The sequence below is a fragment of the Hyaena hyaena genome, unplaced genomic scaffold, assembly GCF_003009895.1.
Source record: "Hyaena hyaena isolate Hyena2069 unplaced genomic scaffold, ASM300989v1 scaffold_106, whole genome shotgun sequence".
NCBI classification, from domain to species: domain Eukaryota; kingdom Metazoa; phylum Chordata; class Mammalia; order Carnivora; family Hyaenidae; genus Hyaena; species Hyaena hyaena.
In genome coordinates this window covers 3,516,960-3,535,736 of record NW_024080738.1, presented here as the reverse complement: position 1 = coordinate 3,535,736, position 18,777 = coordinate 3,516,960, and the positions used below count along the sequence as shown (strand labels likewise).

At 39.3% G+C, this 18,777-nt stretch overlaps 1 protein-coding gene across 1 annotated transcript in view; it reads left to right on the top strand.

The window, feature by feature from the left end:
* Nucleotides 1–18,777, top strand: part of FREM2 (FRAS1 related extracellular matrix 2) — a 162,333-nt gene that overhangs the window by 108,697 nt on the left and 34,859 nt on the right. The window contains exons 7-8 of the mRNA XM_039236089.1: nucleotides 15,626–15,775; nucleotides 17,695–17,904. Of these exons, the coding sequence (XP_039092020.1) occupies nucleotides 15,626–15,775; nucleotides 17,695–17,904 (360 nt within the window). The remainder of the gene's footprint in view (nucleotides 1–15,625; nucleotides 15,776–17,694; nucleotides 17,905–18,777) is intronic.

Sequence of the window (18,777 nt, the reverse complement as noted above, 5' to 3'; positions counted from 1 at the left end):
GGAGCTTTCAAAGGAGCATCCGGTGTGGCCTCAGCTCCGGAAAGGCCAGGTCTCCTCCACACAAAGAACTGAGAAGACTGAGTCATGCAGTTGACAGCTCACAAACCGATGTGCATTGTCACATGTCCCCTCAGGCTGTAACAATCTCAGTTGTGAAGACAACCGCACTGTCTGGAATGAGCCAAGTCAAGCTACAGATCAGCAGTTGCTGAATTTAAACAGAGTCCTAGGAAAAGAAATTAAATGGTTGGTGGAATTCTATTAGCTAGCACTTTTTAAAGAAGTCAGAACAGTCAGAATATAGGCATTGTGGGAGAAAAAGAGCACTCTCTTTACATCTCCTAAGGCTGAAATGTATCTCAGCTTTAGTTTCCCTGAGGGTGTTTCACAAACAGTCTGTTTCACGGGCCAGGAAGTGTATCGCTCTGGTCAAATGCCAGTAGGAAGCTCATTCTTCTCCTCTTTCTTTCTCTTTTCCTTCCTTCCTTCCTTCCTTCCTTCCTTCCTTCCTTCCTTCCTTCCTTCCTTCCTTCCTTCTTTCCTTCCTTCTTTCTTTCTTTCCTTCCTTCTTTCTCTCCCTCTGTCTTTCTTTCAAGAATCATACTCAGAGGGATAAAAATCAAGACCACACTTATTGCCAGGGACAGCTTGAAAAAGCCAAAGCCATAGGGTGCTTGACATTCTCACTGCTGCAATGGACCTTATAAATACAAGATCCGTTTATAAATAGTGTAGGTGTTGGTGTAGGGTGCCTGGCATACAACTCCGTGAACTGATGGAGTACTAACCACACAATGCATCAGGGTTGAAAGAGACAGAATTTTACACCCACTTTCCAAAAGCTCATGATCTGCCTAACGAATCTAACTAGCGTGTTTTAATGGACATTGGTCCAGAAAATATATTTTGAAGTTCTTTAAAATGTCAGTGCATGTAAATACCAGTGTGACTGGATCTAGCTCAGTGTACTGAGAGGAAAAATAAACTATGAGCAGGAGAAGACGTTTGATTAATTCTCTGAGGAAAGCCTTGTTCAAAACATTGCATCCCTTGACATTTCTGCGAAGAGGGAAACTCCATCATGCCCTTGTGTTATCATTACAGAAATCTCCATAATTCACCTATGCTTGGAATCTTCTCTTTCTTTTTAGACAGTAAAGGGGAAGTGTCAGAGGCACACAAGTTACCGTGGGTCTAGTGCCTTAGCTTCTGGAAGAAAGCAAATCAAGAAAACACAAATGAAAAAGAGCAGGGCAGGTAGTTCTTGCTCTAACCTGGTTTTTCTTCTGGATTCCTCATCACGGGAAGCAATTTTATCAGTGCTAGACGCCTGTCTCTCATTCCTGACCTGCCTCCTTTATATCTTTGAATACTATACCCTGACTCTCTTTTCCACATGAATTGCCACCAGTCGTCCAGCCAGCTGCTTGCTTTGCCCAGATTCCTGCAGTCGCTGTTAACTAGTTAACTAGCCGCTTCCAATTTGTCTGCCCCCAACCCATCCATCCTGCAGACCCCCTAACTGCACATTTTATCACTGCCCTCCCCTTCTTCAAACTGAGCAAACCTGTCAAGCGACAGCTTCTAGGATAAGGTTCTAGCCCCTTAGCTCAGCACGCAAGGTCCTTCATGGCCTGGCCGTTGCTATCTGCTTGTCTCCTTCTCCCACCGCCTCACCCCGTGCGGGGTACCATACATGCCCGATGGTCTGCAGTCCCTGAGTGTGTGAAGCTCTGTGCTGCCCCGTGTGCTTGGAATGCCCTCCCACTCTCCCTGCTCACACGTTACCCACCTAACTCGCAACGGTGCCTCAAAATCCAATATCCAAAATCTAATAAGAATAATGACTTACTAGCACAGCTAGCACTTAACTGTGTGCAGGTAATGCGCTGCGCACTTAATGGCCATTTTCTTATTTTGTCCTTTACAAGAAAACACCCACAATTAAGGCCCAGAGGAGAGATGGGAGAATAGCCAAGGAGAGTGGTATTGCAGAAGAAAAAGGATAAAGAGAGTCAGGAAGACAGGTCTGACCCCCAGCGTTAAATTCTGCAGAGATTTAAAAAAAAAAAAAAGGGAACACAGGTTGACCATATGCAGTTGGATTTAGCAAAGAGAAGGGCACCAGTCAACTTGGAGAGAGGATTTCTGGGTGTTTTGGAGGATTAAGCCATGTACCAATAGGTTTCAATATTAATGGGAGCTGAAAAAGTTAAAGATAATGGATAGTCTTTCAAGTTACTATTCAAGGGAAGGGAAGAAAGGAAAAACTTTCGGGTCCAATAGTGGTACTTGTGGCTGTGAACAAAGGTGGGATGGTAGGGAAAGATTATTTATGATAATTTAAGTTGGGAAGAAGGAGCAAGGAGATAGGTGTGACTTGTAACATAAATAATTAGCAAAACCCAGTAGCTCATTTCAAGCAATTAGAACTGCTTTATGCATGGAGACAAGATAGCTTGGGAAGCCAGTCTCCCTGGTGTTTAATCCTGGCTCTGTCTTATAAGCTACGTCACCTTTCAGTACGCAATTTCTTCATAGTAACACCTATCTACTAGGGCTGTAGGGAAGAATGAGTAAGTCAGTATATAAAGTACTTAGAACACAGTGTGCTTAGCTACCATTATTATTATTGTCATGACAGCAGTGTAATGGTGGCTTACTTTCTGTTTCAGCTATTGGCCCAGAAACTCTTCGAAGACAAGGGCTGTGTCTCCATCAGTATGACTGACATGGAGCACGGTGCTTAGCCATAAACAGGTGTTCAATACATATGTAATAAATGAGTGGATAAATGCCCAGAGACAGCAGGCTGACCAGAGCTACGTTTCTTAATATCCTTACCATTACTTACTATTTTTTATAAGATAGAAGAAGACAAAAAAGAATAGAGCTCTATTTATATTTTAAAAAATACATGTCGTGTGTTTATAAAAGGCTAGAGCAAGAACAAAATGTACATTTTAAGGACAAAATACGAGCCTTGTAATTCACTTGAAATTTCTGAGGTCCTTCTCTGATAACCAAGGTTAGTCTCCCACCTAAAGGTCACAAAGAGGCATTGCCATTGCTCTGGAGAACTCTGTCTGCTCCAGTTTATATTCAGCTGTTAGAGTATAGACTCTCAAGAACTTCTTAGTGACCCTGTGTTTGTCTGAACACTAATAGCCTTGAATTGGCTTTTAAGCTTCCCCATATAAGCCATTTACTTAGCTGCCAAATTCCATTACTGACCCCCTCCCTCAGCAGCCCTTGAAGCACATAAATCACACATTTCAGCCGCGACTGTTGATCAGTCCCAACTCAGGGTGTATGGACAGACACCCTAGGAGGCCAGGTGGCCTTATTTTTTAAAAAAAATTTATTTTGCTTTTTTAAAAAAAAGAGTATGTTTTTCATTCTCTATAAATTAAAGCAAAACACAAGTGTGAATGTGTTAGGTGCTACCTTAGACCTCATGCATGTTACTGAGTACATTTTCTCTGAATATAAGAAGTCATCTCAAAAAGCATCATGTCTACATTTTTATCATCTTGGTTTATAGTTTGTCCTTAGTTTGCAGACCATTTGCGAGACAAAAGTGATCTCCTGACTCTTTTTCCGTGAGAGGGAGCAACTATTTTCTTTTCAATAAAGAATTCAGGAAGTAAGCATGAGCGGGTTGGGTGAATGCTGAATGAGAGAAATAGCCGCCAGCTAGTAGCATGTTGACAAGAAACACGCCAGTCCCCAAGAGGCACCAGGAGAATGTGCGTAGGCCTCAGAGCTCAGTGCTGTGACTTCTCACAGGCCCCATCGGGTGATCCCCGTATTGCAGACCAGAAATCCAGGAACCAGAGACGCTGACTTCCCAATGTCAGGCATTTCAGAAGTGCCTAAAAGGAGACCAGCACCCACGGCTTATAGAAGGGGTTGGTGTGTTTCTTCCTCATCAAAACACAGAGGGATGGATGACTCAGGACATCTTTTCCTATACTCACTAGAAGCCATGGAGTAAAGGCGAAATTGCTAGTGTGCAGCCCTCACAGGGAGAAACTAGGAAGAAAGATTCTTACAATAAAGGAGCACATTCCTCTCAGCTTGAAATGGAGTAGTTAGAGCTGTTTATTCTGGAGTCCCTTCCTTTGCCGCCTGCAGGCATGTTCCAAGTGTCAATTGTTGAGCCTGTCTGTGGTCAAGATGATTTCTTTCTCAAGTGTCAACCACATGCGTTTATTCCTGAGACCTCACACAGATTGTGTTTGACGCTGTGTTGGTCATAATCTTTCTTCCTTCAGCTGTTGGGATTCCCACATAAATCACCCTGGATGTCAGAGTCTCCATTGATTGTGAAATCTTACTTGTAAAGTTCACTGCATTCAGTAGGAATAAAAATGTACATGGATCACTACTGACTGGTGATTTTTGGAGCAGTAACAATGTTTAAGTTGTGGAGAGTTTAAACATAAAGTGATATCTCATTTTGTTTCCCACTTCCTATGATGACTTTTTTTGATAAAGAAAGTTATCTTACAACTAAGGAATACTGATCTGTGATACCCTAGCTTTCTCTTACATGGAATACTGTGTTCCTTTCTTGTCACTCAAGAAGATTCTCATTACACATCTTTTAAGAAAATATTCTAAAAATGTTCACCTTGCTTAACTTTTTCAGAGAAGGAAGAAAAATGATTCTAGACATTCTAATGTGACTGGCAGAGGCAGACACTCAATAAATGTGGCAGTTATAGTATTACTGTGACATTACCCATAATATTAATTGGAGCCAAAATGGTTACTTTTGATTAAAAACTCTAGAAGCAGTCATCAGTCTTAGTTTATGTCTCTACACATTTTTTGATGACCCTCTCATTTGCCAGGCACTGTGCTTCTCATTGGAGTCTACAGATGAACAATACATGATTTCTGCCTTTGGGAGGATCCAGTGGGGGAGATGAATGAGTGGATGAGCCATTTGAACATAACATGAAATGTGCAATATGAGAAATGTCAGAGACAGCTTGACAGCTGTCAACTGGAAGTAGCTTATATAGAAGAAAGGAAAGATAAACTTTCCAGAGCCTTGGAACTCCTAGATAATGGTTTCTTTGAAAGTGAAATAACTGATCTGTTCCCTAGAGAGTGTACTCATCAGACACCACCGTGAAATACCACAGCAAGTTGGTGAGGAGGCCAGAATCTGTTAAGGGTAAAATATGTTTTAAGGATTTTAACAGGAGAGGACAGGCTTTTTGTTCTCTAATTAATATTTTTTCTTTAATAATATTGTGCAGTTGTGTTTAGAGGAGGTACATTATGCAGATTAGGTCTTATGCAGTGTTAGTATTTTTACTACAAAATTATTCCATAAGTACTAAAAGGAAGTACATCAACTAAATGGTGAGAGTCTGGTCATCTCCCTCGCCAAACCCACACCTCTTCCTTGAGGTCGCTTAAGTGTGATGTGTGGATTTTTTTATATGCACACTTACATGCACACATTTTATTTTCACTTTGATTAGAAGTAATTATCGCCATCCTGAAGTGGCAAATAGCACATATTTTAGAGGCAGATGGTATGATTTCCTTTCTACTTATTGACTATTGATCTTCAAAGTGTGGACTCCAGCTTCCTGAGTGGAGATGATAATAGTCCCTACCTCAGAGGATAGGTAGGAGGATTAAATGAAATATATATATGCATATATATATGCACTTAGAACCGTTTGGACATATTGAAAATAATAAATGTTTGCTAATACTGCATGATCATATTATGCATATCATCTCACGATATACTTTTGTCACCTATATATATTTGTCACAGCACTATATCACAAAAACCTTTTTATGCCAGCACATATACACCCTGCTAATTCTTTTTAGTGGCTACATAGTATTTCACAGTGTGGCTGTAACATACTTAACAATCCCTGATGGATGAACGTTTAGGTTGTTGGCAGATCTTTTTCTGTCACATACGCTATAAGTATATATCCTTTTTCACATACGTAATATGTCAGTTCGTTGTCTTGTATTTATCATTACATTGGCTTTGGATGTAACAATATACATATGATTAGAAAGCATCTGCATTATGTTATGAAATAATGATCAGTGTTTATCGAGAGCCTCTGACAAGCCTATCACTCATAACTTTGGGCCTAATTAAATATACTATCTCTGTGAAAATCTAGAGGATGCTCTCACCTGGCTTCTTCGCCACAAATAACTGGGAACTTTCATCTGCCTTAAAGGAAGGATCAGATGTGAATACAGCATGCTGATGTATAGTTTTTGAAGAAATGTACCATCCAAGAGTATTGAGAAAGATAGCAAATGAGTGTACAAAGAATGACTCTATGACAGAGCAGTCGGTGGGCAAAGGCACTGTGAATGGCATGAATACCCTTCACAATAAAAAGCTGCCCTGTTGACCAAGCCGAGATAGCCCTAGTCATCCTCTCTCTCCTGCCTGCCATGTTTGACTGATCACATAGCACTGCCACTCGGTTTTTGAAACTCTTCTTGAATCTGAGTTCTCCATTTCCCCACTTTAAGACCTCACTAACTTTTCCCTCCATTGTAGTTTCTTAACTCTTCTCCAGCCCCTACGGTCTACCTGCTTCCGTTAATCCACCATGGTTCCCTTCCTGCAAAGCATGTTCTGACTTCGTCCCTTTCACTTGAAACTGATCAGTGGCTGGCCATTTTCAAAAGTTCTTGGCACGTTACGCAAGAATCGGCCCAGCCGCCACCAGCTCTAACCTCAGCTTCTGCCCTCCTCACTTGCCCTCTGAGGAACTCCATATACTTGAGCCACACCTCTTTTTAACCCACCACACATGCTCCCAGACGTGGAGGTCTTTCCTAATCCTTCTGAGACTTCCTTCCTCTTCGCTGTCAACACCTGCTCAGCCTGCAATCTCCCCTTTGTCTTCTCTGGGGTGCTGTCCCAGCGCCTCCAGCACACCTTCGAGAACCTCTGCACCACAGCACCTGTCACCCGGTGTCACCCCACCCCCCATGCCACCCACCATCCTCCTGACTGAGATTCTCAGACTCCAATGTGCATGCGGTTCACCTGGGACGGTTGAAACTTTTTGAGGTTTTGATTTCGTTGATTTAAGGGGAGACCCCCGGAACTTACATTTAAACCTCCACCCCCAGGACTTGCCGTACAGATTTGTGACCACCCTTGGGAAACATTGCTATGTATAAAGAGTGGCGTTTAGGACATTATAAATTGCATCCCCTTGAGAGAAATCAATTAGTGGGTCATGACCGGTTTTTCCTCCCCATTTCTGTTTATGCAATATATCATTAAGAATAGAAGCAAAAATAAAAAGTTACCAAAATAACAACACTCTACTGGAAGGCAGGATGCTCAACGATATTTGTTAAAAAACATTCAGGAAGACTTTCAAATGCTGCTAGATGGTGGAGAACTCAGATGACCATCACACTTACGTAACACATTTTATTTTAAACTTATGTACACCATGGAAAAGACAAAATCAAAGGTTTGGAGTGAACCTAGATTGACAATAAAATCTCTGATAACATTATCGTTCTAGAAAAAGGCTCACCATGTATTCTCAGCTGAAATCTTGGGAAGATTCAGTCCTTTAATTATCAGCATTCTAGACATGTACTGACTTTTCTTTATTCTCTCTGAGAAAATTATAGTTGGCAAGAAAAAGAAATGTCAAGACATGCCTTTAAGCTGATACATACTCCTAAGCTGTCCCTTTAAATACACACTTGAACTTTATTTTTCAACAAGAATTTTCAAAATGCTTTTTAAAGACTAGATATGAGGTCATTCTTAAGATTTTGTGTTTATATGCTTAAAGTATTTCTTGAAAGCAAAGCACAGAAAGACCCAGTCAAAATTATTTAAAACTAATTTTTTGAAAATATTGTTTATGGAAAAAAGTTCTTCAGGGTTTTTTCCTCCCTGTTGTTCTTATTTACAAAATAATAGATGCAACTTGAAAAAATAAAATATGTACTGTAAGTTAATGTCTGTGAGAAATGTAAAGCAAAGAAGGTCAAATTTCCTCATAATCCCATCCTTAGGAAATAACTAACAGCTTAACATATATTCTTTCTTATTTTTCTATGCATTAACAATATAGACATACATTTTAATAAAATGAATCATGTTATGCATACCATTCTATATCTCCCATGTAAAACAATTTTTATTACAGAATTGTAAAAAATAATACAGCATAACATGCACTCTATCTAAAACTAATGGTTACCATTTTTCATAATTGCTTCAGATCTTTTAAAGGAATCAAACACTTTTCATAAAATGGAAGACCCCTCTGGTACCATTCAACTACCCTAGTCCCCCAAAGCAGCAACAATCATGAATTGGATTTGTATATTTTACAACTTGTTTGTTGTTGTTGTCGTTTTAATTAGCTTGGTCTTTTCAAGGTCTGTTATTTTGATGCACTGAGATGAGGTATGGGCTTTTTGGTATTTTGTTTTGTTTTGTTTGTTTTGTTTTAGTATGGTTGATGCACAATGTTACTTTAGTTTCAGGTGTACCACTTAGTCATTCCATTTAGATGAGTTTTAATTATCCATTCCTTTACTCAGGGACATTTAGGTTTTCCCCTTGTTTTTTAAGTGTGGATAACGTTACATTAAATATACCTGAAAATGTTTCTATGTATCCATTTGCGGAACTTTTGTATTAAATAATGTCTCATTTTAAGGTTACTTACATATGATAATGGAGGTTTCCTCTTCTGAGACAAATATTTATGTAACTTGCCAGTATTTCCATTTGCTGTTGAATTTTTGTTATAGAGTTATGGGAGTTTTAATATATTTTGGATACTGATTTTTTATTTTGGGGAGCAGGGATACGTACATACATTGGGCAAAGATTATATTGTGATTTTTTTTATTTTTTTTATTTTTTTTATTATACTTTATTGTCAAGTTGGTTTCCATATAACACCCAGTGCCCATCCCAACAAGTGCCCTCCTCCATGCCCATCACCCATTTTCCCCTCTCCCCTACCCCCCGTTGTGATTTTTTTCTATATTTCTACAAATTTTTCTGACCCCTCTATCATTTTCTGAGTTGTACAATCAAAAAACCATCTCTAATTGTAGATTAGTCAATATTTTCCTGTAATCCTGTCAATTTTTGCTTTATTCATTTCAATACAAATTCAAAATTATTACATAATCTTGATGAACTGTCTTTTTGTTTACAAAACTCCTCTTTTATTAATGGTTTTGCTTTAAATCATATATGGACTTTAGTTAATATTGCTATGGAAAAATATAAGGTATGATTATTAGTTATGCCTGTAATTAATAGCAGGGTTTACTGGCATATTTTATTAGTTCTTGCTTGTATAATTCTTCCCTTTGAATTTATTCATTGTTTTGTATGCTTTTAGCAGTTTCTCCGCATGCATCTATGGAGGAGTAAAACCTCTTCATTGTTGCTGCCTAAGAAATATCTATATTTTGCTCTCACTTTTGAATTATGCTTCATTTGGTTTCTATGACTCAAATGTTGATATACAGCCTGTCTCCAGACTTCAGAGATGAGCAAATCCATTCACTTTGGCTCCACTCACCGCTATGATGTTCTGTTATCTTTTTAGTTCGCAGAGATGTTTATCTTGTCTGAGCATAGCTCTCCCCTCCTTATCAAGTATGTTAACAAAAAAGAGGAAAATCTTCAAAGCTATCAAAAGAAATGGCATATTGCCTTTAATTTTTAATCTATCATTGCTGCTAGATTAGAGAATATAAGCTATAAAATCACGAAGCTGCCTTTAAGCAGACGTAAATGTCTGCACCAGCTTTTTTACCTAAAAGAAAAAAAGTTTTAAAGAAAGAAAAGAAAATCATCTTCATAGCCTAGTATTTCATTTTACAAATGAACTATAATTTATTTAAGCAGCCCACTTCTGATAGATTTGAGAATTGTTTCCAATTGTACCCTGATGCAAATAGAGTACAATAAACATTCTTGCATCGGTATCTCTATACACTTATGTTAGTATTTCTATATGATAAACGCCATATATTCAATTTCTTGGCAAAAATCTTGTCCATCAAAATCTTAAGAAAACCTTTTTTCAAAATTCCAGTATAGTTAACATACAGTATTATATTAGTTTCAGGTGTACAATATAGTGATTCAACACTTCCATACATCAGTCAGTGCTTGAAAACCTTTTGTGTTTTAACTCCGGTCTTGCCTTAGTTAACAAGTTAGTTCGGAGCTCAGGCCTTGTCTAGGCGCCCACCATTCCCTTCATGTGTGACTTCGGACAAGTCTCTTAATCTCCTTAGTTTCCTTACAATTTATCTTGTGAAAATAAGATAAAATAGTACATACCACATAGGGTGACTGTGAGGATGAAGATATTGAATTCAAAACAATTAGTGTGATATGCAACAGGTAGTCATTATTTGACAAAGACATTGAAGTGAGCTAAAACAACATTCAGATGGCTGGCAACTGTGGAGGTTTTAAAAACACCGGTGCGCTGAGGGAAGGGATCGAGGGGCATATGGGAATTCTCTTTACCTTCTCTGTGTGTTCATTGTGACTCAGTTTCCTTTCCCCTTGGACTTCCTCCAGATCTAAAAGGTGGCCCTAACCAAGTCATTTTACTGCAAAGACTACCACTTGCTCCTTCTTCAGAAGGCTTCTTGACCTCCCACTTACCTGGTGCTAGGAATGTACAATTCTGACTGACCCACCACAAAAGCGTATTGATTCATTTGGTCTGAAAACCAATAATCTTATCTTATTGACGTTCAGTCACTCTATACAAGTATTTTGGTTGAGCACCTACTGCCAAGCATTGATTCCATCAAGTGTTAGAGAAATGCCAGTGAATAAAGGAGGCTTAATTCTTCCCCTTAGAGAACTCAGAGACAGACATCAATGTGGAGACAGTGGGGATTTGATGGGGAAGACAAGGTGCTTCCCAGAACAAGTAACTTCTAATCAGAAGCCTGATGGGAGCAGGGGCCGTCCCCATGTGGAGGAGGAAAAGAATGTGCAAAACTATGGGGATGGTAGAGCAAAGAGGAATGACTGTCGCTGGCTTACCATGATGAAATTTGCTTTGAGGGCTGACCTTTTCGGTTAAGAGCCTGGTTAAGTGGCTGTGGGGGGAACTAAAATGGCAGCGATGCCAGCCGAATCTAGGGGGGTGGCACTTGAGACCAAGAGAAACCAGGAGCGGGCAGAGGAGGTGACACTGCCTACGGACTCTGGGAGAAGTTTGCCTTGAGGTGCAGAGGGTTGAGTAGGCAGCCAGTTGTCAGGGTCCAGACCTCAGAAGAGAGACCCGAGTTGGAAATAATTTGGAGAGGTTTCTTTGTATTGTTTTCAACACTCAACCGAAAGGCAGCATGAAAGCACTTATTTTGTTCAGTTCTGAGCAAACATGTTAGTTGGAACTACAAAGCTCGCTTGACATGGGTCTGTGTACACGTGAATAAATAAGATTTGGCTCCAGATAGCAATTACCACTGGCACCTATTTCTTTCATCTCATGAGACACAGTGTAATTGTAAACATCAATCTCGATACCACAGACTTAGCAAAAAAAAAAAAAAGTATACTTTTTCCCTGTGGGGAAAAACTCAAGTTATTTTCCCTTTGTCTTTGTTGGCTGGCCTGCCAAGCCTCCTCACCAACTACTTTTATAAGAAACAGACGTGAATCTATCTGTGCAGTTTATGCCCAAGGTATCCCCAATCCTGGAAAGCGTGTTAATTTTTTTAGGATAATTTTTTTACAAGCATGTTACTGTTTAATGAGCTGAAACAGACCCTTCCGTAATTTTCAATACCTTCATCTGTGCCCTTTACTTAAAAGTGTGACACCACAAAGGACACTGAGAGTAGTTTGACTTTCTTTATAAATTTAACACTATGTCCCTAGACCAATGTAAAACCTCCCTTGCACTGCTCACACACTATTTGGATAATAACATCTTTCGCTGTGAAGGGAATAAGCGGGCCTTCTGGAGGGTCACCTGTGGGTGTTGGAGTGATGAGGAATAATTGTTTCATGGCATTTTGTGGTGTGGGCTGCAGAATACGCGGCTTTATTTGATTATTGTCTCATTCCAGATAACAATATCAGCCACTGACGGTTTTTTCATTAAGAACTTACTCAGCACAATGTCTATTTAATATCTCATTACAGAATAAATAGGCTTTTTCTACAGTACTTGAAGATGTAACGTGGGTCTTTACAAACCTAATAGACAAAGATCTGCAGATAACTTTTTTAAAGTTTATTATTTTTGAGAGAGACAGAGTCAGTGTGAGCAGGGAAGGGGGAGAGAGAGAGAGAGAGAGAGAGAGAGAGAGAGAGAGAATCTCAAGCAGGCTCCACACTGTCAGCACAGAGCCTGACATGGGGCTCGAACTCACAAAACCTTCAGATCATGACCTGAGCGGAAACCAAGAGTTGGACGCTTAATTGACTGAGCCACCCAGGTGCCCCCTGCCGTTAACTTTTAAGAGAAACCAAGCTCCTAGAAATAAAACAAACAAAACATGTTGCCAAAGAGAGGGGAGTTAAAATCTTACTTATAAATTAGAATAATTTATAGGACAAGCAATTCTTCTGGATTTTGCGTAGGTATCCTTCAGCTGTTGACAATCTTCATTTATTGATTCTTTGCATCCTTTTACTTGCTTATTATCTATGCATTAAAGTGCTCCAGGAACATTTTGCCATTTATCTTGAGTGATTATAACTCAACTCACTGCTTGAAGGTTTTTAACTCCTACGTAGTACATGAGATTCAGTCCAAATGGTAACAGTTATAAACAATATTTAAGTTGTAGAGATTTTTGACAAGGTATTGAGAAGTTGAAATAACAATAACGATTATTATTTTCAATTCTCATCCAACTACACTGAACAGATAGAGAAGTGCTAATGTCTAGCCACTGATTTTTATTCGTATCCTAAGAAACTAAGCAGTTCAAAAGAATTGTTTTCTTACAAAAACTATTGAATGTGTTTTAAGCTTGTTGTATTAATTACTTTATACTTTAACTGCAATGACTACCATTGATTAATAGGTGAATTTTCCAGTTATCATCAGTGAAAGCACAGAGAGGGAAAGAAATCACATAAATAAATCTACTGATTTTCACAAAATTAATTTTAAGGAAATAAATATCTTTTCTAATGCCTTCTGTTGGCTGCTGTAGTAAAATTGTGAGATTGAGGATTAAGCCCTTTCTCATTTCCCCTCTTTCTTTCTGCTGGAGGTAACACCATACTGTACAATAGGCAATTATGATAATACGGTTTCTGTCATTCTCATAAATCGTATTATTTATTGTGTTGTTACAGGTACCAGGATCTTCCACCCCACTCTCTCTTTCTCTCCCTCTCTCCCACCTACCCCCCCCCACACACACACCACACACAGAGTCTATAAAACATAAGTGTCAGACACATAGTTTATGTTCTAATGGGGTAACTATTATCATTACTCTTCATTCAGATTGACCAGTTGTATAATTTTCAGAGTGCATTCAATTTTTCCCTATATGAACTCCACATTAAACCATCACATAAAAATAGATGGTGGACAAAATGGGTCTGAATACACACACATAGGACACCAGTTTTTCTCTGGTATGTCACCCATTTTGTGTTTAACGGTCATATTCCCTCACATGATTTAACCTGTTCCATTTCTACTCTATATCCGTGAGGAGGACAGAAATGGAAAATAGGAAGTGTTAAATAGGAACCCCCCCTCCCACCACCACCACCACAATTCACAGCTCACTCCAGTAACTCAGAAACCTGGCTCATACGATGATATGGTTTGCCAGCAATGTGAAGAGACAGAGAGATCACGTTGGATACAGATGATCAGACCTCCATAAAACATACGAATAAAACATACATAAAAACACAGATGTGCCTGGCTTGGCCATCTGGTCAGAATAAGCATTTTCAGAGTTCTGTCTTCACCTTTGCCCTCTGCTTAGGTGTGAGAAATGTAAGGAATTTATTGGCTTGTGTTTGAGGTCTGCCTTGACTGAGGTTAATGAGATAACACCTGCATTGTACACACACACTCACTTGCTCTAACACCGTCCAAGTTGGAAGGATGAGAAGGAGGTGAGGTATGCCCTGCGCAGACGTATCACCCCATGAACCAAAACATGCAAACAAAATTTCCAAAGTCGGTTTTGTATTATCCAAGAGTTCAGGGGACCTACCTGCTTTTTTATTAATGCCCCTACCCCCCACCCCCACACACACATGAAGAAAGAGAGGAAAACATTATTTTCTAGTTTTAACAAAGGTAATTTATTTGGGTCAGAGAAATAAAGAATTTATGCTCAACTTGAACAGGGCACCAAATGGATTTCCTTTGGCGTTAAGCCATGATTGTAAGGTTCTGCTTGATTTTTGGGTGTTTAGCAATTCAGTTAGATGCTCGGAAATGTGGCGGTCATCTCTTTAATGGTCTTGTCTTTTAAGGAACATTGATGAGCCCTATGACCTTTTAGACTCAGCCCTTTTGAGTCTTAGAAAACCAGACACAAATGACTAAAATGTCTCAAATCATATTATTCTGTGTCTAAACTCAATTCACTTATCTTTGTCAAGGTTTGGTTATAAAATAAGTTCACAGTGAGTAAACATATACCATATAATTTCTTATGGCCTATAAATATTTCAAAGTAAGTTTTTTATACAAGTAGTCACACAAATGATCTCTCAGCATTCCTCATTATTCAGCTGTCTCTCAGTGTTCCTCAGACTTCTGGCGGCTGTCTCACAAGGTAAACTGTTGGTCACAAGTGGAATCACACAGAGAATGATGATGAGATCAATTCATCACCAATACCGGAGAAAAATACAAAGTCTACAGATCATGGGTCTTACCTTGATGACCTAAGTCTCATCATTTTCATACATGTTTCAGGCAAACCGCTTGGTATGAGATTATTTCCCTAGCGGGACCTCATTTGGCTTAGGACACCCCCCCAGCACTCTACAGGTAATCGCCAATAGTGTCCTGGTCTCCCTAAAGTCTTCAGTAGTCTAATGTATTTAGTCACATGTATTTAGTCTAACTATGCCAATAGGTGCTAACTCTGCCGTGGTTATGATAGGCCCAGTTACACCAGATTAAAACCAAATGTAATGGACCAGAAAATGTCATAATGCAACTAGTCTCCAGGGTGAAGGCTTGGGGAAAATGATACAATGAGCAGTCTGACGGAACTTACAACACTTCAGCCTATGTGTTTTATTTCATTTGGGGGTTGTTTTACCAGCTAAGCTTCCAGGAAATACATTTAGAAGCCACTTATGATCCCACGTATGGGGGACAAAGTAATTCGAGCCTCAGGATGAGAACGTTCCATTAGGCACTTAACTATAAATATTTTTCTTTTTCAGCAGAGGCCTTTTGCCCTGAAAAAGATATAAATCAACAGATTAAAGAGATGTTATCTTACTGAAAGGAGAAAATACGATATAAGGGAATCAGTTAAATAAAGTTCATTCTTCTCTGGTATTCCGTCAGTAAGGACTGATGTGGGAAAAATAAAAATAACCCAAAGGGCACTGCTTCATTCTTAACAGAACCCGCCTTCTACTTCGGTGACGTTGAGTACGCTGTGGACGAGAGCGCGGGCTACGTGGAAGTGCGGGTGTGGAGGACGGGCACAGACCTGTCCAGGACATCCAGTGTCACCGTGAGATCTCGGAAGACAGATCCTCCGTCTGCTGATGGTGAGCGGTTTCCTACGGCAGCTCTTTGGGCTCTACAGCATTCAACTCACTGTGACACCAAATACTTTAAAGCTAAAATACTTCATTCCCATTAAAGCAGTCTGGATGAATTGAACTTTTTCCGAAATTATTAATATATAGGAGCTAAATCTAGACTCTCTTTATTACTGTGAGAAAGTACATTTAAAAGCCACAAATCAGGGGCGCCTGAGTGGTTCAGTCGGTTAAGCATCCGACTTCAGTTCAGGTCATGATCTCACAGTTCGAGGGTTCGAGCCCCACCTCAGGCTCTGTGCTGGCAGCTCAGAGCCTGGATCCTGCTTCAGATTCTGTGTCTTCCTCTCTCTGCCCCTCTCCTGCTCACACTCTATCTCTCTGTCTCTCAAAAATAAACATTAAAAAAAATTTTTAAGCCACAAATCAGAGGCTGTGTTACAAACACAGAAATCAAAGACTCTAAATTCAAATGCCTGTATTTGCATGAATTGGTTCTCTACACTTTGCAAATCTAACATCATTGCATATTCTGGCATCAGTATGCACAAGATTGATCATGCTGGTCATTCTCACAGAAATCTAATGACGTGTAAGTATCTTACAGATGTGCATCTCCGACTTGGTGGCCTCCTCATTGTAACCAGATTCCCCATAAATACTTCAGATCCGAAACGCTTTTTCCACATTTCATTATATAAGCTACCCTACCTGGTACATGCTTACTTTTATCCTGGAATTTACATCTCCAAAGAGTTGATCATGAAGTTTAGGGTAAGCATAGGATTAGAAATGTCCTTTTTTTTCTTCTTCTAAGTTGCCAGCAGTACATACTCTGTCTGTCTCGTGTGCACACACAAAAGTACATCATACACACATCATACACTTGTCAAACAAAGCAATCAGGGACTGTACCATCTTAAAAGTCACGCTTAAGTTTTAACCCTTTTAATGTAGTGGAAACAGCATAATGCTTTGCGTGTAGTAAGTGTCCAGTAAGCATTTGATTCACCCAATTCGTCATTTTTTAAGAAAAAAATTCAAATCGGAGAAAGAGAGATGAGAATAAAGATGAAGAAGCAGAGGAATAGAAAACTACAAGAATCACAAAGAGATTCAGACAGAGATTTCAAAAAAATGAAGTCAGGGCAGATACACTTACAGCTGAATATTGGGAGGTAGAGAGAATATAAAATGAGGGTTAGAAGAACAGAAAGTATGAAACAAAGAAGCAACAGTATGGAAACCTTGTTACCCACTCGCAGTGTTTATGAACGCCTAAAGACTGACAGTTTTGTTTGTAACTATTTTAGACATAAATGGAGGTGTCGACGTGAGGTTTGCACCCCATGGTCTGAAAAATAATAAGCCAAAGACCAAATATGTCTTTGAAAGTAAAAGATTGCTGCTCTCTTTGCCTGGGGTGCATGGGGGTGGAGTGAGAGAGACAAAAGCTTATATCTGAAATGTGTTGCTTTAACCAACAGACAAACACACACCTAACTAAGGTATTCTCTTGTAGCTTGGAAAAATAAACATATATATTTAACTGATGTTAACAAACGTTAAATATATGCATTTCATAGGTAATTTACGATAATCATATGTATGATTGACGTGCTGATTAACTCGGACCTGAATTTTATTAGCTGTATTCAAGAATTCTACAATAAAATAGAAGAATTATTTAACCAAAGCTAAAATAACTCACTAGACATAGAGAAAATAAAGTTCAGAGCCTGGTCTTTGTTCTACCATCTCTAAAACCAATATCCTTTGCATTTCATTAAATGTACTTTTCTCCAATGTTATGCCGATCTATATATGTATTTTTTAAAGAATCACAAATAAATCTACATAATTTGCTTCTCATAATCTTGTTTAATATAGTCAGTCCCCAACTGAATCATTCTTTTGTTACATAGCTGGAACCGACTATGTGGGAATCAGTCGTCATTTAGATTTTGCGCCTGGAGTCAACATGCAGACTGTTCGCGTTATCATCCTGGATGATCTTGGGCAACCAGTGCTGGAGGGAATTGAGAAATTTGAACTGGTGCTTCGTATGCCAATGAACGCTGCCCTTGGCGAGCCCAGCAAAGCCACGGTGTCCATAAATGATTCTGTCTCTGATCGTGAGTATTTATTAATTTACAGTGATGAGTAAACTGAAAGGCTAGAGTTCATATACATGTTAAGTAAAATGGTGAACTGGGGTTCACATACCTGTGTAAGGTCGCTAGGGCTGCCATAACAAGGTACTACCGACTCCACAATTTCTTGTCTCACAGTCCTGGAGGCTAGAAATCCAAAATCAAGGTGACGGCAAGGTTGGTTTGTTTTAAGAGCTGTGTGGGAAGGATCTGTTCCACACCTCTTCTTTGGCTTGTAGATACCCATCTTGTCCTCTATGTGTCTTTAAATTATCTTCTATGTGTGTCACTGCATCTAAATCTCCCCTACTTATAAGACACCAATTATATTCGATTATAACCCATTCTAATGACCTCATGTTTACTTGATTACCTCTGTAAAGACCATCTCCTCCAAGAAAGTCACATTTTCGGGTTGTGAGGGTTAGTACTTCAACCTTTGAATTTGGAGGGGATGCATTTCGACCCATAACAATACCCTCTCTGACCATGTCTCCCTTTGCCCTTCTGACCATTTTGTTAAAACTAGGTAATCTCAGAAGAAAACTTTTAGTCTTCTTTTCAAATTTAAAAAAATAAAGCAAGATTGTCATCAATATCTTGATGGAACCACATGGCGCCGCACAGACCCTTGAATGTAATGGTCTTTTCCCACTTCTCCACTCAGGACTTCCATCACCTCTAGACACTCCTGAAATTTCTCTAATAAGGTGCCCAAACTATAGTTCTGACAAGCAGCCGCTGGACACATGGTAGGGATCACTGACACGTCCTCATGAAGGAATTCTGAAACATTTTCAACCATGATCATCTTGACTTGCTTGGAAGGGGCATAGCCTATTGTTAATAAGATCT